General features: G+C 47.4%; 8 protein-coding genes across 8 annotated transcripts; 4 read left to right on the top strand and 4 right to left on the bottom strand.

Moving 5' to 3' along the window:
* Positions 1–415: 415 nt before the first annotated feature.
* On the bottom strand, positions 416–1,000 carry N7508_005763 (uncharacterized protein; the record flags this gene model as incomplete). Its single annotated transcript, XM_058463829.1, has 1 exon — positions 416–1,000. One exon carries the CDS (start codon positions 998–1,000, stop codon positions 416–418), a length of 585 nt encoding a protein of 194 aa, XP_058320307.1.
* A 2,466-nt stretch (positions 1,001–3,466) lies between these two features.
* On the top strand, positions 3,467–5,149 carry N7508_005762 (glycoside hydrolase family 32 protein; the record flags this gene model as incomplete). Its single annotated transcript, XM_058463828.1, has 1 exon — positions 3,467–5,149. The coding sequence occupies one exon, from the start codon at positions 3,467–3,469 to the stop codon at positions 5,147–5,149; it is 1,683 nt and encodes a 560-aa protein (XP_058320306.1).
* Positions 5,150–5,312: 163 nt separating this feature from the next.
* Positions 5,313–12,132, bottom strand: N7508_005761 (type I polyketide synthase; the record flags this gene model as incomplete). Its single annotated transcript, XM_058463827.1, has 4 exons — positions 5,313–10,849; positions 10,908–11,027; positions 11,078–11,364; positions 11,420–12,132. The coding sequence occupies 4 exons, from the start codon at positions 12,130–12,132 to the stop codon at positions 5,313–5,315; spliced, it is 6,657 nt and encodes a 2,218-aa protein (XP_058320305.1).
* Positions 12,133–12,918: 786 nt separating this feature from the next.
* Positions 12,919–13,883, top strand: N7508_005760 (uncharacterized protein; the record flags this gene model as incomplete). The annotated part of the gene is made up of 5 exons (XM_058463826.1): positions 12,919–12,960; positions 13,013–13,031; positions 13,089–13,166; positions 13,221–13,661; positions 13,717–13,883. 5 exons carry the CDS (start codon positions 12,919–12,921, stop codon positions 13,881–13,883), a joined length of 747 nt encoding a protein of 248 aa, XP_058320304.1.
* Positions 13,884–14,384: 501 nt separating this feature from the next.
* Positions 14,385–15,355, top strand: N7508_005759 (uncharacterized protein; the record flags this gene model as incomplete). Its single annotated transcript, XM_058463825.1, has 5 exons — positions 14,385–14,426; positions 14,483–14,501; positions 14,553–14,636; positions 14,685–15,122; positions 15,192–15,355. The coding sequence occupies 5 exons, from the start codon at positions 14,385–14,387 to the stop codon at positions 15,353–15,355; spliced, it is 747 nt and encodes a 248-aa protein (XP_058320303.1).
* A 1,145-nt stretch (positions 15,356–16,500) lies between these two features.
* On the top strand, positions 16,501–18,526 carry N7508_005758 (uncharacterized protein; the record flags this gene model as incomplete). Its single annotated transcript, XM_058463824.1, has 7 exons — positions 16,501–16,743; positions 16,806–16,955; positions 17,022–17,134; positions 17,188–18,028; positions 18,088–18,206; positions 18,264–18,347; positions 18,406–18,526. The coding sequence occupies 7 exons, from the start codon at positions 16,501–16,503 to the stop codon at positions 18,524–18,526; spliced, it is 1,671 nt and encodes a 556-aa protein (XP_058320302.1).
* Positions 18,527–19,216: 690 nt separating this feature from the next.
* N7508_005757 (TauD/TfdA dioxygenase family protein) lies at positions 19,217–20,514 on the bottom strand (the record flags this gene model as incomplete). The annotated part of the gene is made up of 4 exons (XM_058463823.1): positions 19,217–19,351; positions 19,408–19,541; positions 19,591–20,323; positions 20,422–20,514. 4 exons carry the CDS (start codon positions 20,512–20,514, stop codon positions 19,217–19,219), a joined length of 1,095 nt encoding a protein of 364 aa, XP_058320301.1.
* Positions 20,515–21,150: 636 nt separating this feature from the next.
* On the bottom strand, positions 21,151–22,463 carry N7508_005756 (uncharacterized protein; the record flags this gene model as incomplete). The annotated part of the gene is made up of 2 exons (XM_058463822.1): positions 21,151–22,331; positions 22,400–22,463. 2 exons carry the CDS (start codon positions 22,461–22,463, stop codon positions 21,151–21,153), a joined length of 1,245 nt encoding a protein of 414 aa, XP_058320300.1.
* Between the last annotated feature and the right edge of the window lie 2,673 nt (positions 22,464–25,136).

The following is a 25,136-nucleotide window of genomic DNA, read 5'->3' as shown; positions in this document are numbered from 1 at the left end:
TTGTGTAGACTAGGTTAAGTTTCAGATGGCAGAAAGTAATGTCAAGAATAATTATTGGCCGAGTTGAGTTATGGTCGAGGGATGTCAGATTGAACTCCGAGGCACGGCAGAATATGAAGACACTATTGGTGGTAGCGAGTACAGCCCGCCTTTACTCGCCCCACACTTAGTGTCGAGGATACGGATATCTACAAGAAATACTGATTTTACCTACTTAGGAAAGTGAAAGGAGAATATATGCTCATTGATATTTCGGCTTATAATATTATGTTTTAGGGGGAAAGTGGAAGTTTCACGAGAAACTTCATCTGCAAACAAAAATTTGTATTGATATTCGCTAGTTGGTGGCAGTCTGTAAAAATATAATGTGAGCAAAGTACGAAGAGTAAAATGCAAATTATATGAAACCTGAAGATCATTCTTTTAGGAAATCGAATCCTCCCGCTTGATCAAAACGAACTAACCACTCATCGTTCCACCGATTAGACTCTTCCTCTGTCTCTTGGTAGGCGAAAACAGCTTCAAGCCTTGTGCTCTCTTCTATCCCATTCTGGTCATCAGGCTTCTGATATTCAAGTGCTTCTTCCTGCTGCTTTGGCTTTTTCTTCTGTATCGGCGCTCGTTCTCTTATAACCATGAGCCAAGGTCGATTCCATTTCAGGATCTCATAGAGACGGTTGACAACGAATGTTGGCTCATAGGTGATAACACTCCCAAGACAGTGAAACTGACCTATTGACTCTATAATCCTTATCAAAGCCTGTTCGCGGATTGGAGGGTAGGTAAACATTCGGATTTCTCCCCTGGAACCCGGGTTAGTGCCAAATTTTTCTTCCACGATGTCGTAGTATACTTGATAGAGCAATCCTCGAGCCTTGTTTTGGTCTATAGCCGTGATTATACCAATCGACTCGAATTTTTCGAATTCCTGACACTGGGCTCCCGGTCTTGGCATGAACTTTTTTCTTTCCTCGATATCGACAGGCAAAGGGGGTACCATATTTTGTGCTTGAGATAATATAGGCTTGATGGTTGAAACTGAGACCTCGGCGATGAGGGAATTACTCGAAATATATAAACAGGTGATGTGTACCGGTCGAAATTCCGGCACAAAGGGACAAAGAAGCAGAATGCTATATTAAGATTGCCATAGGGAACAGACAATGGCATCTAAGAAGATAAAGCATACAAGGAAGCACATTGTCTCGAAACAATGATGGATTTTCTGTCACTTACATCTATTATTGTATGAATATCAAGCGAAACAAACAGCACTCACAACACATACAATAAAGATCCTTTTTTGAATTGTCCTCTTAGCAGAATGCATCTACATCTAGGGCAGATAAAGTTATGAAAGAGGATAACATATCAAGCGCTAGCTAAAAGCAACAGCGCCTAGTAAGATTGAAATCTTTGAATTCTGAGGCCTTCGAATCCTTCTATCGCGAATGTACATAAAGCCTCCTATTCTTTGTTTCAGGAATTAATATACATCCATTAATTTACATCCAATTCCATTCGCCATCATCCACTCATTTCTTTATTGGTTGCTATGTCTTGTTAGGGCGTAACATGCCAAATTTGTGGTCCTTTACTTCTCTGAGAAATGCCAATTCCAACTAGAGCTGAGTCGAGAAATTTATACACAGTACAGAAAGGTATCAGACAGAACCCAGGCATATTATTTGAGTTAGCACACACGCGGGATAATCCACCTCTATATGACTACCCATCCGTGTAAAAATTTCATGGCTATCCGGTTCTCAACTTTTGATCGTGGGCACATAGAATGGTCATGAAAATCGTCTCCCAGGAAAATGGTCCTAGGCGGTTCAGTAAACCAATATGCGGAAGTGACATTATCCTGCAAAAATGCATCCAAATTGCTCTATACGCTAGGTGGTCTGTTCGTCTGTCGCCGTTCTCCATTTCGAGGTCCAACTTGAGCAGACAAACTCGCTCGTCTATATCAACTTGTGGACCAAATAGTCCAAAAATTGCTTTCTGGGTATCCTTCTCTCTCCCCTTTTTGAAATACCAGACTGGAGACTCTGGAAGGAATGGAAGCCCGATGAGAGAATGAGAGACAAGCCTGGGACAACGAATGTCATGATACATGCCAGGCGAAAGCTCCATTCGCCCTCGATCTAGGAAGCTCCATATCCTGTAACAGATAAAAGAAAAGATCCAAGAACAATGGTAAAGTTAGTAAGGGAATAGAATGAGCTTCGAAGCTCCGCTGCGTTAGTAGTAGCATATAGAGGGGGGTGTTGCGGTTGAGCATCCAACAGAAAAGCCGAAAAGCAATTTGGAGACAAACAAGACAGGTAGGTTTGGAGCAAAGACCAATGCAAAAGAGGCACTGATTGAAATTGCAACTGCAAGATAAAAAATGGGCTGTCGTCCAGTGTGGTAAGCAAACTGCACGGCCAAAAACGTCGCAATGACCTGGCCGATAGTGCTTGCTGTGCTCCAAAGTGTCCGCCAAAGTGCTGGGACAACGTATTGATCTCTGACACCATGGCATTCGTCATAGTATTTTCTGAAGTCTGGCAATGTGATTGGCTATGTCCACACTGCTTGCAACATGTTCGACGTGACCGACTTCTCCTTGAGGTCTGTCGAGTCCGAGACGACTTCATGGGTTGTCTTCGACTCCATTGTTAAATGAGCTCAATGGGAAATTAATAGAAAGTCTCGTATTATAATCTCGAAGACCAACCCTAATAGCTTTCTCATATTCAAGGGGTGGCTTGACGTTCACATTATAACTCAATTCGTAGTATGTGCAACATGTAATCGTACCACCAACAGATCTTCATCTGGGGAATCACGGATCAAATTCTGGATTCCAGCATCCCCAGACCTATTCGACGCACTTCCTTGGCTCATTGATCGAGCCTGACAGATCTGGAAGACCAGTCGGGTAAGCTTACGGTTGAGAATATCGGCGAAACTATTCGCACCTCCTCATAAGTCTTGAGATATCGCCGAGGTTTGTCCGGCGTTTAAGCGATCAACATTGCCGCTGTCGAAGCTTTCATGTCAAGCTTCTTACGCTCGGAGCATTGATAAATTTCCGGTCGGTAAAAATATAGAATAGTGCGGTTATCATCGGCTCAGGAATGCAGTCCGCCAGGAAGAACGTGGGAGACAGCTCGGCGAAGAATGGAGGCACAAAATCGAGACTTGGTTTTTCAGAACTCAAAATCTTGGAAAATGGTGTGTTTACTTGCTAACAGATCGTTTCGAGTGTGATTGTTTTCCCGACCATGATTGATTGTCGCGAGGATTGTCCGAAGATGGGAGAATGCTATGCTACTAATATGCAATCTTTTGAAGCATATCGAAAACGATAAAACAAAACTGGACATATTTAGTGGCCCCGGTCACTGGTTTATTGTTAATCGGTAATTTCATTTTTTTTTTTTGAACATACCTCGTACCTATTTAATATTACAAGATGGCTTTTAATCGCTTCCGGCCTACATCGCACTTCATTGCTCCTCATTCATGGATGAACGACCCATGTGGTGCAGTCTGGATACAAGAGACGCAGGAATACCGTGTTTGCTATCAATGGAGCCCCGGTAGTTCCAAGGGGGGAAATAGTGCCTGGGGAATGGCAAAGAGCAAAGATCTAATCACCTGGCATGACTGCACTCCGGCTTTGAGCAACGGCACATCCTATGATTCACTAGGTGTTTTCTCTGGATCAATCGTTTCGAGAATTGTCGACGGGCAGCGATTTTTGTACCTTTTCTATACGAGTGTCTCTTCATTACCAATCCATTGGTCGCTACCTTACGTCGATGGTTGTGAGTCCCAGTCTGTTGCATTCTCAACAGATTTTGGGAAAACATGGCATCGTTATCAGCATAATCCGCTTCTTTTATCACCACCAGATGGAAAAAGAACCACTGGATGGCGGGACCCTTTTGTTTCCCAGTCCCAGTCTCTTTCCAAGCTACTGGGGGGAGATGTCAACACGAACTTTATGATGATCGCGTCGGGCGACCGAGATTTTGGATCTCAGCTTTGTCTATATCAATCCAATGATCTGCTTGTATGGGAGTTTCTGGGAACAGTTTTGAAGGTCAAGCATGGTTCCAACATCTCACCCACCAGCGGCTTGCAATTTGGGAAGAACTTTGAATGTGTTTCGTTCTTTTCCCTAGGCCGGCAAGACTATATCATCGTGGGTGTCGAGGAAGATACTCATAGCAAAAGACACAATGGGCATTACCTCTTGTGGCTTTCCGGCAAGTTCACACCGAAGAATGGCAGTCTTGACTTCGAAATTCAGTCTCATGGGTTGTTAGACCACGGCATCACATATGCAGCTCATATCTTCCGTGATAGTGACAACAGACTAATCCAACTTGGTTGGGCCGATGAAAGTGCCAAAGAGTCTGTAATAGTGTCTCAGGGCTGGGCAGGGTGTCTAGCCCATCCGCGGGAGCTCTTCGAGATGTCAAAGCCCATAAGTGATGCCGGAAGAGCAAACAGTAGATGGTTCGTTGACGAAGAATCCGGTACGATGTCAACACTTGGAATTTGTCCAGCACCACAAGTCACAACTCTCAGATCTGGCTATCCCTCAAAGTCGCTTCGGGAGTTGAACTCAATTCGATCGAAGACTTTTGAGCTCACGGCTACCTTCAGGAACCTCTCCGGCAACGAGGAATTCGTTTTCAATGTTCGCCAATCACCCGATCAAGCCGAATCTACCATGCTCATTTTCGATCTTGTAAAGGGTGTGGCCACCGTTGACAGAAGCAAGTCTTCTGTTCATGGGCTTGGGACATCAACTCCTGACTTTGGTGATCTCAACCTTCTGGACGGGGAGGATCTTGTTGTTCGCATCTTTGTGGATGTTTCTCTGATTGAAATATATGTCAATGATCGATTTGCGCTCACGTCACGCATTTATCCAAGCCTTGAGTCTTCAATATGTGCATCTTACGATTTGGGCTCGTACCCTGAGTCGGCTGTAGATGCGCAATTATGGGATGAACTAAGTGATGCATGGCCAGACAGAAGCCCTGGTTATATGTTGACCGAGATGGGCGCGCATGTAGGGGATGAGCCTAAACTGGAGGTTGGGAAAAGTGAAAGGGTTCTGTACCCTACTATCGTCGCTTGAACAGTGCAAAAATGTCTGCTTAAGTCTATAACATCAATCAATCGGCCAATGTAAATAATAAAGAAATTCCTCGCAGTAAACGCCATCAATGGACTGTACAATCTATAAAGCATATCACAAAAAGCCGTAATCCTTCACATCATTCAATCTGTACAATCTGAAATTATTTCTGCGACTTGGTCACGATGACATCAGCAAGTGCCATCAGCGAACCAGTCGACAAGAGCTCCAAAACCTGCACATTGGCATTGGCCTCACGGGCAATCCAGTTACGGATCTCAATGGCAACCAAAGAGTCCAACCCGAGCGAGGAAACCGAGATAGTGGGCTCGATATCTTCGAGAGAAAGCACAAGTACTTGGGCGAGCTTGGCTGCCAAAGCCTTGTAACAAACCTGCAGCTTGTCCTCTTTGGATTCAAGGTTGGCAAACTGCACGTGGAGCGGTAGAGCGATCTCGTTCGAGTCTCCACCTGCCTGAGTCTTGTTGGCTGTGGCCAGAAGACTGAACTTGGCGTCTTGCTCCCAGAAGTGATCGTGGGTGTTGGACTCTAAGCCGGTAATGGCTTGTCCGCCGCACGATTCGGTCAGATCGCCCGTCACGGCTGCGGCAAGAAGCGCCAGCACTTCTGCCTCGGTCATACCGTCTGTACCGATGTTCTTGAGAACCTCTTGCTGGCGCTTAGTGTCGACCTCGGCGAGATAACCGACGTCGCGCACGGCAGTAAGGTCGATGGTAATTCCAGGGAGACCCTGGCTACGGCGCCACTCCATGAAACCGTCGAGGAAGACGTTGGCGGCTGCGTAGGCGGCTTGTCCTCGGTTACCGACGACACCGGAAACGGAGGAGAGCGCCACGAAGAAGTCGAGAGGAGACTTGGTCAGGGCGTCATGGAGGTTCCAGGCACCGTCGACCTTGCTGGCAGTGACAGCCTCGAAGTCTTCGAGGTCCATGTTCTCGAAGAGCATATCCCGAAGAACCATTGCACCGTGGACGACACCGCGAATTGGTGGCAGATCCGACATGTCCCTCAGCATAGCGTCGACTGACTTACGGGTGCTGACGTCGCAGGCCTTGACGGTGATGTTGGTGCCGCTAGGGGCCAATTCATCTATCAGGGCTTGCACTTGCGCATTGATTGCAGCACTTCGTGATACGAGAACGATGTTGCGGGCACCCTTCTGCGACATCCACTTGGCCATGCTTCGGCCCAGACCACCAGTACCTCCAATGAGAATGTAGGTGGCGTCAGCCTTGAGTATGTTAGAGCCGGTCTTGGCGACGACTGCTTTGACCTGATCGCCTTCTTGAGGGATGACCACGATCTTACCCATCGACTTTCCGGTCTGCAAGGCACGGAAAGCGTTCTCAATCTCGGAGATAGGATAAGACGAGAGAGGGAAGATGGAGTGGATGAAGCCATGGGCCATCAAGGAAGAAACGTTGTCCAATAACTGCTTCATTAACCGAGGCTTGTAGGCGGCGATCTTCGTGAGATCGACAGAGTGGAAGGAGACATTGTACTCGAAAGGCTGCATGTCCAAACGGGTGTTCTTGGTGATATCCGCCTTGCCAATTTCAATGAACCTTCCAAAGGGCGCAAGGCACTCCCAGGTCTCACGAAGCAAGTCACCTGCGAGGGAGTTTAGAACGATATCAACACCTCCGGTAACCTCGCGAATGCTGCGACCGAAGGAAGCATCACGACTGTAGAAGATGTGGTCCTCGCGGAGACCGTACTGCGTGATGAGGAACTCCTTCTTCTCGGCGCTTCCAACAGTCACATAGATATCAGCCTCGGCCATCTGGGCCAGCATGATCGCGGCCTGACCGACACCACCGGCGGCGGCGTGGATCAAGACCTTCTCTCCGGTGTTGTTCTTTAGGCGACCAAGCTCGTAGAGGGCATAATACGCGGTACAGAAAACAACGGGCACAGTGGCAGCGACCTCGAGTGAGATGTTCTCAGGAATGACAGTGGCACTGGTTCCCTTGCAGCGTGCGAATGTAGAGTAACCACCCAGGGGCAAAGCCATGACTCGCTCGCCAACCTTCAAGTTGGTGACCTTCTTACCAATGGAAGAGACAACACCACTGCACTCAATACCGATGTAAGGTTGGGCAAGTTGTCCCATGGTGACAACGATATCCTTGAAGTTCAGACCGGTGGCCTTAACTTCGATTTCGATTTCATCGTCAGCCAGGGGCACAACTTGGTCGTCGGCAAAGTACAGAGTATCCAGGGCACCGTAGCTGCCAATCTCAAGGTGGAAACGGCGACCGGGCTGGGCGAAGGGTTGGGAAGATAGCATGGGCTCGGAGCTGGTCTCATTGTGCACGAAAGAGTTGAGAGCAGTGTCATTCGTGACACGGGGAACGAAGAGTTCGCCATTCTCGGTCTTGAACTCGAAGTCCTTGCAGGGCTGGATGGATTTGTCAGCGGGCCACAAGGCCTTCATGGCAGCCAGGACAGGGCCAGCGGGCTTCTTCAAGTCCTCGGCACTGAGGCCAATAGTGGCAACCTTGGCCATGGTCTCGGAGCGCAAGCTGCGAGTGAGCCCAACGATCATCTGAGAATCAGGAGTGTCGTTGCGGTAGATCCAAATGACGTTGGTGGAGTTGAGAAGAGTCTTCTGAATGTTGGCAAAGTCTGACTCTGTGAGGTCACGCAGGGTCTTGGCCGCAGTGTGCAGGATGATAACATGTTCGCGCTTCTGGCTGGCGTCAATCTCACTCAGCGACGAGATGGAAGTCGACCAGCGAATGGCTTCTCTGGAGATAGCCTCATTCAAGCGCTCGGCAGCAACTTCAGACTTGCCGAATTGGGCAATCAGGAGCTCGTCCTTGGACTCCTCGTGGTGCCCATTGACGCCGTTGGTGTGACCATTAGTGTGGCCGTTAGTGTGGCCGTTGGTATGTCCATTGGAGTGTCCATTGGCATTGCCATTGGTTTCCTTGACCTCAGCCTCCTCGGCAGCGGCACTCTCGATCTCAGCCAAGGACTTCCATTCGAGCTTGTAGCAAAGGTCGCTGATACCATTGTCACCACTTCCAGCGTCGTTAATGGGGGTCATGGTCAGGCCCTCCAAGTTGATCAAGACCTCACTAGAGTTCGTAGATGTCACCCACAGGTCGAACTTGGTGGGTTCAGGCTTGACCAAGTCGGAACCTCCGATACACCAGGCACGGTAGTGGTCACCGGGGGTGGATGAGAGGTTTCCATTGATAACAAGATTCTTGATCATAGTTGGCATGTAAAGCGTGTGAAGCTCCATACGACCCTTTCCAAGAATGGGCCACGTAAGGTGCAGCAAAGCATCCAAGAAGGTAGGGTGAATGGTCAGGGGAGCCTCGAACTCCTTGGGCATCATTGACTTGGTGTCACGAACGTACAGGTCGGCACGCGAGTGGTGGGGGTCAGAGAAGCAGTTCTCAATACCCTGGAAGGGAGTTCCATAGCCAGCGCCGACGTCCGCGAGCACTTTATACAGATTATCGGTATCGATCTTGTAAGTAGCAGCGCCCTTGACCTCAGTGATCCTCTTTCTGAAAACCTTCTCCTCGAACTCGACCGAATTGACGACAGAGTTCTGCTTCTGGGTCTTCTTGTTTGGGCGAGTGCGGACCAGACCTGTGCAGTGCTCTGTCCAGTTACGCTTGCTGTTCCAAGAGCAGATCCGGAATTCGTCCCAGGCGTCAGAGTTACCACGAGTACCCTCAGTGTAAGGCTTCAGGGTGATGGTAGTCTCGGCGTCTGTGTCGTCGGTCAAGACGAGGGCGGCACCAACACTCACTTCGCGGAACTCGAACTGTGAGTTGGCAGCAACAGTGCCATACTTCTCTGAGCGTCTGCGAGCGGCTTCAATTGCCATAGCCAGATAACCGGCAATGGGGTACACGCTCATCCCCTGCATCTTGTGATCACGGAGCCAAGGGATATCGTCGAGACGAACGATGTTTCTCCATGTAGGTTCTAAGTCGTTGGAATAGAACGCCTCGGCGCCCAAGACGTCGTTTCGTACTCCATCACGGAACTTGTGCTTCTCGGTGATACGGGTCTTGTGCCAGAACTCAGTCTCGTGCTGCCAGGGGTACCGGGGCAGATCGCGGAGGAATGTGCGAGATGCCGTGCCAGTGCGAGGGAAGTTGATCTCGTTGATATTCAGTGTTCCACCACGGACGTATACGGCACTGGCAGTTTCTTGAACAGACTGGGAGGGGTCGACCTTCCGGACAATAGTTGGGGCATAGCCGACCTTGGTAGCAACCGATGTGCCGAGGGTCTTCAGGGTGTCGAGAATCGGACCCTTGAGAGCGGAATGAGGTCCGACTTCAACGAGTAGGTTGGGCTTGTTCTCAGCGCCACACATCTTGCTGAGGGCATTGGCGAACAGCACCGACGATGTCAAGTTCTGCACCCAGTAGCTTGGGCCAAGATCCGTTGCCTTGCCAATTTCACCGGTCACAGAAGAGAAGAAGGTAGCGCTGGCTGTGTCCGAGGGCTGCACTGACTCAATGGCCTTCAAGTATGCCTCACTGACGTTCTTCATATGATCAGAGTGGTAAGCCACGTCGATCATGAGCCTACGGTTGAAGATCTTCTTCTCCTCGAGGATAGCCCCCAGCTCCTCAACGGCCGGAACATCACCAGAGATAGTGACACTGGAAGGACTGTTGACACAGGCCACAGTAGCGTATCCAGTGGAGAGGGTCTTTAGCATAGGCTTGATGTCTTCCACGCTGGAGCCAACAGCCATCATGGTACCCTTGAGGTCAGGGAAAGTGCTCTTCAACAACTCGGTCATTTGACCACGGCGGTATGCCAGGGTCATGGCACCCTCCAAGTCGAAAATTCCAGCAGCATATGCCGCACCAATTTCACCGGAGCTGTGACCAACAACTGAGCTTGGGCGGATACCCCAGGAGCGAAGCAGATCAACGAGGGCAACCTGCAGAGCAGTGCAGGCCGGTTGACTCAGATAAGGAGTGTTAATCCTGGAGGTCTCCACATCCTTCTGCAGCTCCTCGAGAAGGGAGAAGTCGGCACCCAAGTCCTGGGACAGGCACTTGTCGGCGCGCTCAACGGCAGAGGCAAAAACTGGGTATTCATCCATCAGAGGCATACCCATCTGAGCCCACTGAGCTCCCTGTCCAGTGAAGACAAAGGCAACAGAAGGACCGTCACCTCCGACCACACGGGCTGGGCTGATCTTCATCTGCGCTAGCTGAATGCCTGCATCGTTAAGGGATGTGGCAGACAGGGCGATACGGAAAGGAAGGTTAGACAGCTTGCTTCCAACTGTGTAGGCAAAGTTGCTGAACAGGGTGTTTTCGAACACTTCAGGACGTTGTTCGAAATAGATACCGTAGTCCCGGCTTCTCTGACGAAGAGCCTCTCGGTCATTTGCTGAAATGACGATCAGGCGGCGCTTGCCATCTTTTTCCTTAATGGTCTCTTCTGGTGTCGGCTGCGAAGGAGCCTTTTGCAAGACAACATGTGCGTTCGTACCGCCGAAACCGTAGTTAGAAATACTGATATATTTCTTGCCACGGGGCCACGGGCGCGTCGAGTTTACAACCTTCATGTTCCACTCAGCGAAGGGAATCTTGGGGTTGGGTTTCTTGTATTCGGCATTAGGGAGTAGAAGTCCGCTATCGAGCATCATAGCTGACTTGATAACTGAAACAATACCGCTGGCACCTTTTAAAGAAAACAGATTCAATTAGCAATGAACAAAGAGGAAGCAAAAGGATCTCACCTTCTAAATGACCAACGTTGGTCTTGACTGATCCCATGTATAGCGGGTTTCTGGCGTTTCGACCCTGTCCAAGTACTGCATGAATAGCAGTTGCTTCGATGGGGTCACCGGCCGCGGTACCTAGACATAATGAGCTTTCTAGAAGATTCATTGGGGATTTCGTGACATACCTGTGCCGTGGGCTTCAACGTAGCCACAGTCTACTGGGTTCAAGCCCGCTTCCTGGTACACCCGGCCAATCAGATCCTCCTGGGCCTGGCCGTTTGGTAGAGTAATTCCCTTAGTTCTTCCATCTTGATTGACACCGGAATGAGTGACCACAGAACGGATGGGATCGCGATCGCGGATTGCAGCAGAGAGAGTTTTAAGCATGATGACACCAGCGCCCTCACCACGAGCAAATCCAGATTTTCCTCTCTCTTCAAAAGCGTATGTTCGTCCCTCCTCGCTAAGCAGTCTGTGGAAATAGAAAGGTCAATGACAGATCGAAATTGCGGTTGAGGAAGACCTACTGCTGCATGGACATGGTAATGGAATTTTCAGGGTTCAAAAGCAAATGGCAACCACCAACAAGAGCCTCAGTAGATTCTCCGCTCCTCAGACTCTGCACAGCAGAGTGCAAGGCAACGAGAGAAGACGAACAAGCCGTGTCAACAGTAAAACTGGGGCCTCTAAAATCGAACATGTATGAAATTCGATTGGATTTCAGACCAGCCGCACATCCTGTGGCTTGGAACATAGGAGTCGTTTCAGTATCGCGTGTGTTATTGGACTCGTAGTCGGCATAGTTTCCTCCCATGAAAACACCAACACTGCGTCCGGCCATGAATTCTCTGGGAATACCGGCACTCTCCATTGCTTCATATGAACATTCTAGCAAGAAGCGGTGTTGTGGGTCCATGGCGATGGCCTCTTGGGCACTGACGTTGAAGAAAGGAGCATCAAATCGTGAAACGTCCTCAACGAAGTAGCCACCTTTTTGGTTGGAGGTGCCTGCTTTCGAAGGGTTCGGGTGGTGGTAGGCTTCTGGTGACCACCGGTCCTTGGGGATGGGGCACCAGCCGCTGCGCCCTCTCGTGCATAGTTCCCAAAGATCACTTGGGGAAGAGACCTGACCGGGAAGTCGGCAGGAGTATCCAATAATCGCAATGGGCTCCAGGGCTGGGGAGTCGACTGGAGACTGTGACCCATTGGAGCCTGCTGTAGTGTCCAAAGCTGGAGACATCTTTCTGCGTATGTTCAAAAGGAGTGAATAGTATAGTGAGAAAGGGCAAGTATTAAAGACCGCTATGTGCTAGTCTGAAGCCCAGCAGAAAAGGAATGAGGGAATGGAATGCAAAGAGAGGAAAGAATACAGAAGACAAAAAGGAGAAAAGAAAAAGATCAACTGAGAGTAGGGACACACCAGTTCACACGTGTAAATTGTCCTCTCAGAGAGAGCAGAGCAGACGGCCCACTTAGCGAAAGAAAGGTAGAGCGATCGGCATATTTTAAATCACAGACGGGGCTATTTGACAACTAACAATACAAGTACAGACCGCAATGGGTAAGATGTCCAAATTCTGCCTCGTACATGTACATAGTCTCCAGATTAGGGGTTGCTCCAAGGCCAACGGAGGTTGGCAACCCCCTCCGTAGTGGGGAGCTATGCACTTGTTTCAATTTTCGGGATAGATAGATCCAATCAAGTTAAAGCAATACTTAGACTTTGTGGCTTCTTTGTTAAGAAAACTGGGGACCTGATCTATGGGTCTCTGTTCCTGCATCTGATTTGATTATGTGTGGAGCAACTCAAGTGTGGCGGTCTGCCGATCGCATAGCCTTAGAAAAATAGCCTATGGATCATATACGTCGATCGAAGGGACTGGGATAACAGGGATCGGCACAGCTCCCCAACAGTTTATTAAATTATTTTTGAGTTCCTGGTTGTTTGTCATGGACTTGTTGGCTTTTTAATCTTTGGTTCTGTTCATTTCATCCTCTCATTGTGATCATACGACACTTTTTAATCATGCATTTCCTATGTCTTCACGGTGCCATTGGCAACACCGATGTGAGTGCGCAAAGTCGCGAGTATGAACTTGAAGCCATGCTAACAGTTGCAGAATATCACCATTCAGCTAGGTAATTGACCTCCGAAGGGCTGTTCTTATGGTTGTTAATGGGGAAATTTATATGCAGCGCCACTCCAGAAAGACTTGGGCGAAGACGCAACTTTTCACTACATCAACGGACCCCTATCCTTCATCCCTCCGCCAGGTGAGAATAATCGCCCGGGAAAAGACCTTTGTTTCAGGCCTAACAATGCTACAGGATTTGAGGAATACTTCGGAGTCGGACCGCATTACAGGTGGGCTGACGATGGCCAAGCACCAGAAGATTCCTGGATTATGCGCATTCGCGGCAATGCAGCTCCCAGCGAAGATGCAAACAACGAAGATGCGATGAGAGAGCTACTCGGAGAAGGCTCGTGCAAGAACCACCCAGAGCTCATGAAATACATCTACGACGCATTAGAGAAAACCCCTCAAATCGGTGGAATTATCGCATACAGCGAAGGTGCCATGGCAGCTTCCACTTTCATTCTGGATGAAGCCCGCCGGCAGCAAGAGGAAGGTCGAGAGCGCCAGATCAAATGCGCCATGTTCGTCGGCGGCTGGCCGGCCATGAAACCAAACGCCGGGTTTATTCTGGCAGACGACGGGGGAGACGAAATGATCGACATTCCCACCCTCCATGTTGTGGGTGCAAATGGTAAAAAATGATTGCTCTCCTAAATTTTTGACATCGGGCTGATCCATCCATGCAGATCCCTTCCGATACGGCTCCGAGGCCCTTTACGATATCTGTGATCCTGACACTGCCGAGTATTTTGATATGGGCAAAGGGCATGTCATCCCCCGCTCGGGGTTAGTGATCGGAGAATTGAGCAACGCCCTTCGGGAATTGGTCAAGAAGACGGAACCTGAGGAGTAAGGGGGTTATCGCGCAGATCATACCTTTCATGTTATATTACGTCGGTGGTGGGTCGGATCGGCTGTTGAGGAACGAGTGATCTATTCCTAATTTCAATTTTCCACGGCAGTCTCTCGGCTCATCACCGGGTTCGAGATCTGCAGCGCTAGAATGTGTAATTGATGGCCTTCACTCGAATCTCCACTATAAAGTGGAACGTTGGGTTTATGGATCATAGCTGAAAACCTTCTACACTAGGAAACTCGTATTCAGGGGTCCCGATCGTCAAATGTGGAGAGACCTAGGGCACTCGCCGAATCAATTGGATACTATAATTTCGTTGACTGTAAACTGAGTACAGCTCCATATACGTGTTCCATGAGAGCGCGGGAACAACCAATCTAAAGAGGTAGGGATCATCGTGAGCTGTTTCGAAGATAGGAGTTTTGGGATTGCTTTCTGTCGCAGTTGACTCTTACTTCCCATCTCACTCTTCGACCAAATCGGTATTCAGCTTTCAAAATGCGTTTCTTGTGTCTTCACGGCTCAGTGAGCAGTAGCGATGTAAGTGTCCATCTTGCCTCAAGTGCGGTCACCAGGGATCATACTGACTGTCGCAGAAATTGGACACGATGCTAGGTATCATGGCAATGCTGGTGAAAAGACTACAATAAACTTACTCGTGAATAGCACCACTCCAACAAAATTTGAAGGCCGACAACTCTGCTTCATTTGACTTTATTAATGCGACTATACCCGCATCTGCACCCGAAGGTATGATATACCCCCGGTGGTTGAAATGAAGCGATTTAATAAATTCAGAACTCATGGGTTTCTTTGGACCTCCACCACACTACCGCTGGCTCGACTACGACGGAATTGAAACTGCACAACTGCACGATTCAGTCCGCACCGCGCACGAAAACGCAGATCTTCCCGCAGAAGAGCTTCTTAGGTCGAAGGTTCCTTGCGAATTTGTCTGGACTAATCATAAAGATCTAATGGATCAAATCGACAAGCACCTTGAGGCGAACCCTGATATCGAGGGTCTTCTTGCATACAGCGAAGGAGCCACTGTCGCAGGGGCGTATCTGCTGCACGAGCAAAGGATGGAGAAAGATCACGGTCGCCCTCGGCGGGTGAAGTGCGCTATGTTCTTCGCGGGCATGCCCCCCATGGGCGAAGAGAAAGGGTTCGTCCTCGCTGATGAGCGAGAGGATATGATCGATATCCAAACGATGCACATCATTGGCGCAGCTGGTATGTTTCTTCCTTTCCATCGGCAAACGGCTCTCGAAAGTTAGCTGACTTGTGTGTTATCATGTTTAGACCCCTACCGCTGCGGTGCCGATTCGCTATACAACCTCTGCGACCCCGATACGGCTCACTTCTTCGATACTGGCAAGGGACACACTATTCCACGCGGAGAACCTATCATCAGTGAGCTTGGAAATGCGGTACGAGAAATGCTCGAGCGGGCCAAGGAAGAGTGACTAGCTGGGTGGAAAATAGCTGAGCGATCCTCAAGCACCAGTCCTTGAATATAAATTACTCTTGATTGTCGCGTCCATGTATTCTGAATAACCTTATCGACAACCAATGTGGAGTACTCATCGCGTACTAACGAATTGTTGGGTGTCTGATCCACAATAGTGCATCATAACGTGGTCTGTTCTCATCGACTATGTAAGGGGAAAAGAACCCCTTTTCGTCAAAAAAGAAAAAAAGAAAAAAAGAAAAAGAAAAAGAAAAAGAACTCTAATTGAATGTCAATCCAAGATACATCTATTCCAGACTATCAATCGATTTCACGTGTAGATATGTAACCTGATTGCCCTCTTTTAAGTGATCCCTTGTATGGTATTTGGGTCAATGTGGGTTTCCAAACCCAACAGGATCAAAACCCGAACAAGAGCGAAAATCCACCGTGAACTTGAGAGACTAATGAACGACACGCTCCACTAATACTTCCTTGATTTTACAGAGATTTAGCAAGGAGTACTCCGTACTCCATACTTTGTAAAAAAAAAAAAAAAAAAAGATCTGGACTTGGCGATCGCGTGTTTTCATTGCCGGCGATGTGAGTTCGAAAGCCGGCGACCCACTTCAGCTAGCTAAAAACGTAAAAATGCTCTGAGGAAATACCTTGCCTGCTGTCACGGCACATTGACAAGGCATTAAGTTCTGAAGTCTAGGTTGAAACATCTATGAGATCTAACGAAAGATCTCGGGATCGACATAGATCTTTTAGAGATCATCACAAACCTATGTTTTGACTGAAATCAATATGGGCAAACATAAGGATTGTTTTAAATATTCCCAGATGTCGCCATGACTATACGATAAGCTCTAGCGCCAATATCCTACTTATTTACCCTCGCTTATCCTTACGCTACGAAGAGGCGTATTTCAGCGTGGCTACCCCGGGCGATAGCCTCATTAATGCCTGTAGGCACAACATCTTCCTACGAGTCTTTGTTGACCAGAATTGCGCGACAGTTTGGATTCTTCATGGCCTCGCGCTATCTTTAGAAATATAAAAGCACTGTAGTTATTGTGATCTTTCTATATGCTTACCAAGATCAACTAACCTCTACGAGGTATAAACACATATTACATCTTACTGCAATCTTTCAACATGGCAATTGAAGATTATAAGGCTGTGCAGATATCTGCCAGTCCAAAAGTCTCCCCAGGGACCCCAGGAGCTAGAATCGGGGATAATACAGATAAGGAGCAACAGCAGATCTATTCGAGCAAAGCAGAGAGAACATTCGAGGCGAGCGATAGTCCTCATCTCTTCAGGCCTATTGACAGTTACGAGGGGCTTCATCGCTGGGACCCCGATTTTGAATGGACAGAACAGGAAGAGACGAAGATTGTCAGAAAGTTAAGTCATCCGTTTCATTCTGATCAGGTACAGAAACTCAGACGTTTGAACAGATTGACCTTCGTGGCTGCACCTTTGCCTGCATAACATTCTTCGCGCTACAGCTTGATCGAGGAAATATTGGCCAGGCCTTGTCGAGTACATTACTCAAGGATCTGGGCATGACAAGCAACGATTACAATTTGGGTCAGACTATCTTTCTGGTATGCTTTTTGTTTGCTGAGATGCCCTCTCAGTTGATCTCAAAGAGACTAGGTCCCGACCGCTAGATTCCAATTCAAATGATCTCTTGGAGTTTAGTTGCGGCCTGTCAGGCATTTTTACATGGGCGGAGTTCATATCTGGGTCTTCGAGCCCTGCTAGAACTATTGGAAGGCGGCTTGTGAGTTTCCATTTCGAACAACTTGAACATGCGTAACTGGCCTTTGCTTCCAGCATCCCTGACACAGTCCTTTTCTTATCTTTCTTCTACAAATCCAATGAGCTACCCAAACGGTTGACCTGCTTCTGGATCTCCCTCATCGTTTCCGGTATTATTGGCGCATTCTTAGCCTTCGGCTTCCTCCATGTAAACGACTCTCATGGTGGCGGCTCATGGCGATACCTATTCGCATACGAAGGCCTTATAACCGGCGTCATCGGAATTATCGCCGTGTTTTGGATGTCAGCATCTCCTGTGCAAACCAAGGGAGGATTCCGCGGAAAGAACGGATGGTTCACTGAACATGGAAAAAAGATCATTGTCAATCGAGTTGTCCGAGATGATCCTAGCAAGGGTACTATGCATAATCGGCAAGCAATTACACCGAATTTCATGTGGGCATCGCTGAAGGATTTCCATATGTGGCCCCTTTATACTATCGGGTTGATCTGGATGATTCCCGCTGGGCCCGCCACCAACTACCTCACGTTGCAATTGCGGTCGCAGGGATTCACGAATTTCCAGACTAACTTGCTGGTTATTCCCTCTGCCGTCGTTGGTATCGTTACTATCATTGCTATTACCTGGCTCGCCGAGCGTACAAATCAACGCCTGCTATGTGGTGCATTGATGGGTGTATGGAACCTGATTCTGTTGATTGCCTTGGAAGTGCTTCCTCAGAAAAGCATACCCTGGCCCAGATGGGCTATCCTCACTCAGCTGGTTGGAGGACCCAGTATCCACCCTGTGCTAGTGGCTTTGACCGCGCGGAATGCCGAATCTGTACGGACTCGTACCGTAGCTTCTGCGTTGTACAATATGACCGTGCAAGTCTCCAGCATTGTCGGCGTTAATGTCAGATTCCGATCATTATTTTGAGTGGATTGCCTTCCGATGCTGACAACCATAAACAGGTCTACCAAACTAAAGATGCACCATACTACAGACACGGAAACAAAGTTTTGATCGCACTGGCTGTCACTGGTATAACCCTGTTCATTGCGGCAAGGTTCTACTATGTCTGGCGCAATCAGTGAGCCTATATTGCCTCCGGTGGTCTATAAAGAAAGTATCTTCTGACTTATTCTAGACAAAATGCCACCCAATGCAATGCCATGACAAGCGAAGAAAGAGAGCTTTACGTACGCGAAAATCCAGTAATGACCAACAAGAGGTATGCAAGCTAAAATCCTCTAATTGTAGCAGAATGACGAGCTAACAATTCAATATAGAATTGACTTCCGATTTGTTCTGCGAAGTCTGATCGCTGCTCGGATAATTGCGGCTGCGATTTATATATTTCGACGGAATGGAAGCAATGGTCAACTTACACCCACATGTCAAGCATTATAAATTACCTGAGGCATCCTTATTATACCCATCCGAAACCAACTGAATTGTTTCAAGGCAATTGGCCTCATAGGATTCATATGCGATCGTGATAGCTCAAGCCACCGAACCGTTGATAAGGCAATAGAAGTAATCTGATTGAATCCTCACCTGAATTGCAATTTTTTTGGCTTGAATGAGGCCATTTTCACCCATTTATATTTGCCAACTATGGTCGCGCCAGTTTTGGTGTCGATGTTGCAATATTAGTGAGGCGTTTGGAGACGCCAACCGCGGCAATGCATGCTCACTCATATTAGAGGTAGCATATGGCTAGAAAAGATTGCTCTCGGGTTTATATCATAGCAGTAGAAGAATCAATTGGTAAATCTAACATCTCAACGTTGGAATGAGGAAGGATCAAGGAATAACTGAATTCCGTGTCTGATTTAAGCAAAAAACAAGTATAGAATTTAGCTTCATTTTCCATCGAGTACCTTCCCGCAGAAAATCAGTTTTAAATTGCTTAAATGGAAGGTAAAGTATGTGATTAGGCAGTTTCAGGCCAAAAAGGCCCTGTAAGTGAGCGCTACCCTGTATTTACTATGCCACTTTGCTCATCGGTTTCCAATCTTCGTGTTTGATGTTTCAGCAATTAATAGTCATGCTCTTTTGTGGCTACACCTATATGTACGCCCAATTAAAAATTGGTCTTCAAACTTTTGCTTGCTCCGCTTCCGCGATGTATGGTGTTTCATAAGGACGCTCGGTCTGCGGTGTGATACGTGCCAGGTGGCGACGCTCACCAGTGACCCAGTCAACAATTGCAGAGTGCGCAGTGCCACGGTTCTATCCATGTATTAGCTTCTGTGATTGCAGATGAAGTGATAGCGGAACCAACTTACATCCCAAACAATAACAGTGTTGGGAGCCCACCGAATGCGCGCCTGGTAGTCAATACCCCGGCCAACATGTGCTAACAAGAAACCTAGAAGGGCATCGCTCTCTTCTTTCTTAAGGCCAACAATACTGCGGATGACTTGCCACTGTGTAAGCACAGTTATTTAGCATCCAGGAAATGAACTTACAGCCAGCATTCACGAAAAGCGCCTTTTCACCCGTCACGGGATGAGTCCGAACAAGGGGGTGTTCATTCTTCACGGGCTCCCGTCTCACAACACCTCCACGACCCAGACTGAATTCAGCCTGCTCAAACCCAGAATTCACAGCTTTCAATTCATGAAGTCTTGCTTTGGTCGCCGGTGAAAGGCGGTTATAAGCCTCAACCTGGTCCACGAAAACAGTATCACCGCCAACTTCTGGACCCTCGAGAATATACAAGAAAGTCGTCCCGGGGGGCTGCTGCTCGTACGTAACATCAGAATGCCAGGATACACTGCTATTCTTCCCAGCGAGGAATTGGTCCAGTCCCCAGTCGTTATTGTGTCGGTGAACCAGATGGATCTCTGGATGCCCTTCTGGGGATCCACTTGTTGGATGAATATGATGTCGGCCGAAATATCCTCCGAAATCGAGTGCTTGATTTATTGGCAAGCTGGCAAGATCTTGGTCCCTAAAGGCGACGACTTTGCGTCGGGAAACGAGAAGAGCGAGTTGGTCCTTTCCGGCGGAGCTGAGTTTGCTCAACTGAATCCCTGTGACTTCGGAGCCGATCGTTGGTTTCAGCTCTTGGATCTCGGATCCTTCCGATAGGAGGTCTTTCAGGGATGGATCTGCATCTTTGCCGTGGTCGACATGGTTGAACGGCTCAAGGGCAGGGTATTTCTCGCCGTAGTCCCAAATTGGGAGGTAGGCTGGATACTAACATTGCTTGAGTTTTAATGCAAAGGTATTAAGAAGGATTGGTGACATACAGTGGCAGTGGTATTTTCTCCTTCCTCGTCGATGATTCATCTCACTCGGTCTTTGAGGCTAGAACGGGGTGGTTCAGAGTCTGTCTTGATAGGGACGGTGTTCTCCGCAGCAGGAGATCCGATGATAGATGGCGCCATGACTTGTCTTTCGTTTCTTCAGTTAGCAAGATCCCAACCGTAGACAGTACCCTTGGCCATCTACTGACTTAAATATACACCGCTGTCACTTCTGTTCGCGTCATGTTATGCTGAAGTTACGTATAAACTTAGTTATACGTGACCCCAAGGGCGCAGTTTGACCATCTTTTGACGAATCAATATAACCAGCAAGTGGGATCTTGAGCGAGTAAGAGCATCCCATTTAATGCCTTACGTGCTATATGCAACAATAACACCTTCTGGAAGCCTTTGATGCCTGTGTACGCCGAGGCAGATTGATAATTATAGTATAGCGTGATCCGATATAGAATGGTACACACTTGGACTTGGCAAGCAATTTAAATAATGTCGCCAGTTATGTAGGAAATTATGCCGTTCCGGGCTCTGATATCGTAAGGAATGTTACAACGTGGTTGCAAGGCGGTCCGAGTAAACGAGCGCGTATAGAATCTGCAATGACCTGTATAGAAAGTCTTTCCAGGAACAGGGATAGAATACATGGAATTATTTTTGTGGGCCTTTTAGGGCCTATTTCTATTTTTCTATTTTTTTTATTCTATGATCTTTTCACCACCATGAATAGGATCTTGACAAAGTGTACCGAACGCATTCTCCCTACGAGGATGCAAATCTGCTCCTTGCTCTTAGGCTGGCTCCAAAAATCCAAAATAACCACATGCCAGCGATACCTAAGACGGATATGCTCCCCAAAAGAGTCACACCTTTGCTAACTCCAAGATCGTCGTACATATAAGTACTGACAATGATAAGAACTGCCGCCGTAGCTGACCGTGTAAAGTCGTTCGCTGCAAGGAGTGATGCCACAAATTGCGGATATGTAATTGGGAGGTATGTCAAAATGGACTGGAAAACACCAAAGGTGGCACCAGCATAAATCGCGATCCCCAGAGTGGGCACAATCCAATGGATAGATTCTCGTGCCGTCCAGGCAAAGATAAACAAGCCGACAGGTGTTAGTATCACGCCCGGAAGAGCAGGAACGAGATTTTTCTCGTGCCGATTCATTGAAATCAATCCTTCTTGTGATTCTCTCACCTGACGCTGGTAGAGAATGTAGACAGAAAAGGCAACTAGACATCCTACCACGATAGCAAGGAATGTCAAGCTGTATGAAACGGCTGACATCTTGTAAATATCTTGGTATACCAGCGGAAATACTTCAAAGAAGGAGTAATAAATGGCATAAATGAATGAAGCGTAGATGCACACGAAGGCTATCGCAGGGTCTTTGATTGCGATTTCCATTGGCCGAATCAACGATTGGGAGATATGTGTTGAAACTTTCATCGGCTTTAGTTCACTCGGAGCAACAATATTCTTTTTGCCTGTAGCTTTGCGGAGCTGGTGTGCTCGACGCAGAAGAATGTTGCTTGAAGATGTCTCTGGGAGGAAACACATCATGAAGAACAGAATTGCGCTTCCCATAATGGCAATCTGCCATAATGGCCAGTGCCAATTTATATTTTTAACCGCCAGTGTGCCAAGAAGAGGTCCTATTGCTGGGCCGCAGTAGATGCAGGCTACCCAGATAGAAATACCGTAAGGGGCTGCCGATACTGAATAGATATCGTATATAGTTGCGCCTCCTGTCGCCAGGCATGGACTACCGAAGAAACCTTGAAAGAACCGAAGCACAACGATCGCAGGGAAATTGTCAAGCACAGCTAGACAGATCGAGATGACGACGAATATTGCGAAGGATATGACATAAGGTGGGTTGCGTCCGATCGAAGGGATTTCGCTCAGTGGAGAAAATAACAATGGGCCGATACCATCTAAAAAAACACAAAGTTTGAGTTCCGTGTTCGGTACAAAGCGTTGGAAGATGCTTCGAAGTGCTCACATCCCACGACGTAAAGTGCCAACACAAGAGACACCACGATTCTTGAGTGCCCAAATTGGGCCATCATTGCTTCATAACTAGGCACAAATATTGAGGAGCCACAGTACACAGTGAAAGAGTATACTCTGTCATTGTCAGTTTGATTACTTTTCTGTACGTCGGATAGAAAGCAACGCACGATATTACACCAGCCACCCATGCCTTGAGAAGTCTGGGCCAGTTTTGTGGGTTGTCAATATCATCTGGCCCAGACCAAGATATGATGATGGGATCGGATGATTTGGTGCTATCAATGGGTGAAATTTAGACCTGGTACATATCAAGTGAGGTTCGAGGACTCACTCAGTCTCATTAAGGCCATCGGCTCGTTCAACTTCTTCTGAAGAAAGCCGTGATCTTTGACCAACAAGTAACTGCGATAATTTTCCCAGAGGTGTCTTGCTGATCCACGCAAATTGTGTTTTCATGCTGGAGTTGTGTTTCCTGGTACAGCTTCAATGTAAAGTTGTAGACTGATGGTGGAAGCAAGGGCTAACAAGATTACCGTGGACTTGGATTTGGATTTTTTATAAGCCATGTCAATCAAAAATATCTCTTCAATATCCGAGTCAAGATTCTAAGAAGTTCCCGAAGGTGTTGACCGAGGTAGTTGTTATGCATACGGTAATCATGCAAGGCTACGTCACGTCATACTTCTGGCCGCACATCATGGCCATAGCTAGTCGAACGAGCAGATCGATATTCAAAGTCTGCATTTTTGTCATACATGGCTTATCGGAAAGAGGGCTCTGGATTGAATCCGAGGTCATACAACATTAGAATTGACGGAAATGGCAGTTACTGCGCATGCTCGATTCAAGTTTTCGTGAACTTCTTACGGTAGGTATCCCAAAGTTGCCCGCAAGCCATCATATGTGTTTTTTTTTTTTTTTTTTGGACAGTGCCATGACATCTTATATTGTGTGCCGGATGCAATGGATTTTGAGAATAATCTATCTGCGCATGTTCCTACATAGGTCTGTTTAATTAAATACTGAGTACATACGACCACAGGGTGTGGAGAACAGGGCTTCCCGTCCGCTCAGCCGTACTTAAGCCACACGCCGGTAAGTTAGTAGTTAGGTGGGTGACCACTAGCGAATCCTTACTGTTGTATGTTTTTTTTTAGTCTTTTCAGCCCTTCTTTTTTCTCTATGATCTGAGTTTTTTTTGCAAATTTTGCGAAGCAATAAGTTATTTAACCAAACTATCTTAAGCATAGGCCATGTAAAACCTCGGGATGATGATAAAAATCATAATGCTTTGCGGCTTTCGCCTCCCAGAAAGACGAATTCATATTCAAGAGGGTCTGTCTGATACATACCATCTTTCGCTAACACAAATGTTAATCTTCGCCCTCAGTCTGGGCCGCACTCTTTGGCAAAGTCAACCTAGCTCTATATGGCAGCCAAATTGTCTAAAAAGATTTTTCAATTGCATCTGGTGGAATGAAATCAATCCAGCCGTCTATGGCCTCAAGATTCGCCTTCTATCACACGATCCTGGATATTCTCGACCAGGCTGGCGGAGTACGAGGTGTTGCATGACCACCATCGCCTGCATACCATCAATACCAGCTGAGCATCTAATTTGATACACATGTGCTCAGCCCAGATAAGGCCAAAGGGTGGCGGAGACTTCTTTTTCCTTTGCTTATTGATACCTCATATAGATTCGGGCTCTCAGGATTCGTATGAATGTAAGCCAGCTATTGATTTGAATGGCGATACAAACTTTACCTACATACATTTTGAACACCGGTCATCAGAACGGAGGCACCAAAGAATAAGAAAATACAGAAGAAGCATCCGTATCATTTGAAATAATTATTGTCAAAGTTTAATGGATATTCCTGAGCATCAAATCGCTTGATCGCTATCTTCCACATGCAAGCCAAGAAGTCGTGTTCGTATATAATCTTCTTACGCTGAGTATAGCGGCAATAATACCAAAATGTACGAATGTCAGATTTGCCAAGCACGGCCTAGGCCCATGTTTGAATATTTTACTATAAATTAAAGTATATTAAGAGTTTCTATACGGGGACTGGGGATTACCCCAGCCAACTAAGTATCGCCCCTCGCCCCCAGTAACAACGATTCGGTATACTCTTTTCCTGCAATCATCTGCATGGCAAAATGCGATTAGAGCAAATTATAATCGTTACCATCAACCCATTATTCAACTAAGCGTTTCCTAGATTTGGGTTAGGTTATTTTGGAGCCGCAAGACGTCTATCAGCTATGATTAATGGGAGCGACCTGCGGCGAGATGCCAGAAAAGCCAGAAATTCCAGTGTCAAAGACTATGAAAGCAATTTGGAATTAGATTTGACTTGTCCCATACAGCGCAGAATTGGGGGCGGGAAGTTCTTATGCATGGAAACGGTATCTGTGCATTTGTAAGATTCTGCACCTCAGGCGAGGCTGGCCACAATCCAGTCTTGGGGACTTTTTAGTTTCGAGGCATTGATTGAGCCTCAGCCTTGCGCCTCAATATTATGTGATGAGTTAGGCGCATTACAGAGGATTACAGAAGAATGGCGGTCAAAGCACCCTAGGATTCTGTGCTGATTTGCATGATAGGAGGCGCCTGGGATACGGTATGGTATATAATAGAACCCCAAGCATCCCTCTGTTGGTATATGGCAAAGAAAGAATATTGGGTTTCTATCGTTTTAATTGGTGCTAATCTAGCG

This window comes from Penicillium antarcticum (genome assembly GCF_028974205.1).
Source record: "Penicillium antarcticum strain IBT 31339 chromosome Unknown utg000005l_segment0_segment0, whole genome shotgun sequence".
Lineage (NCBI taxonomy): Eukaryota > Fungi > Ascomycota > Eurotiomycetes > Eurotiales > Aspergillaceae > Penicillium > Penicillium antarcticum.
This window is presented reverse-complemented; position numbering and strand designations above follow the sequence as displayed.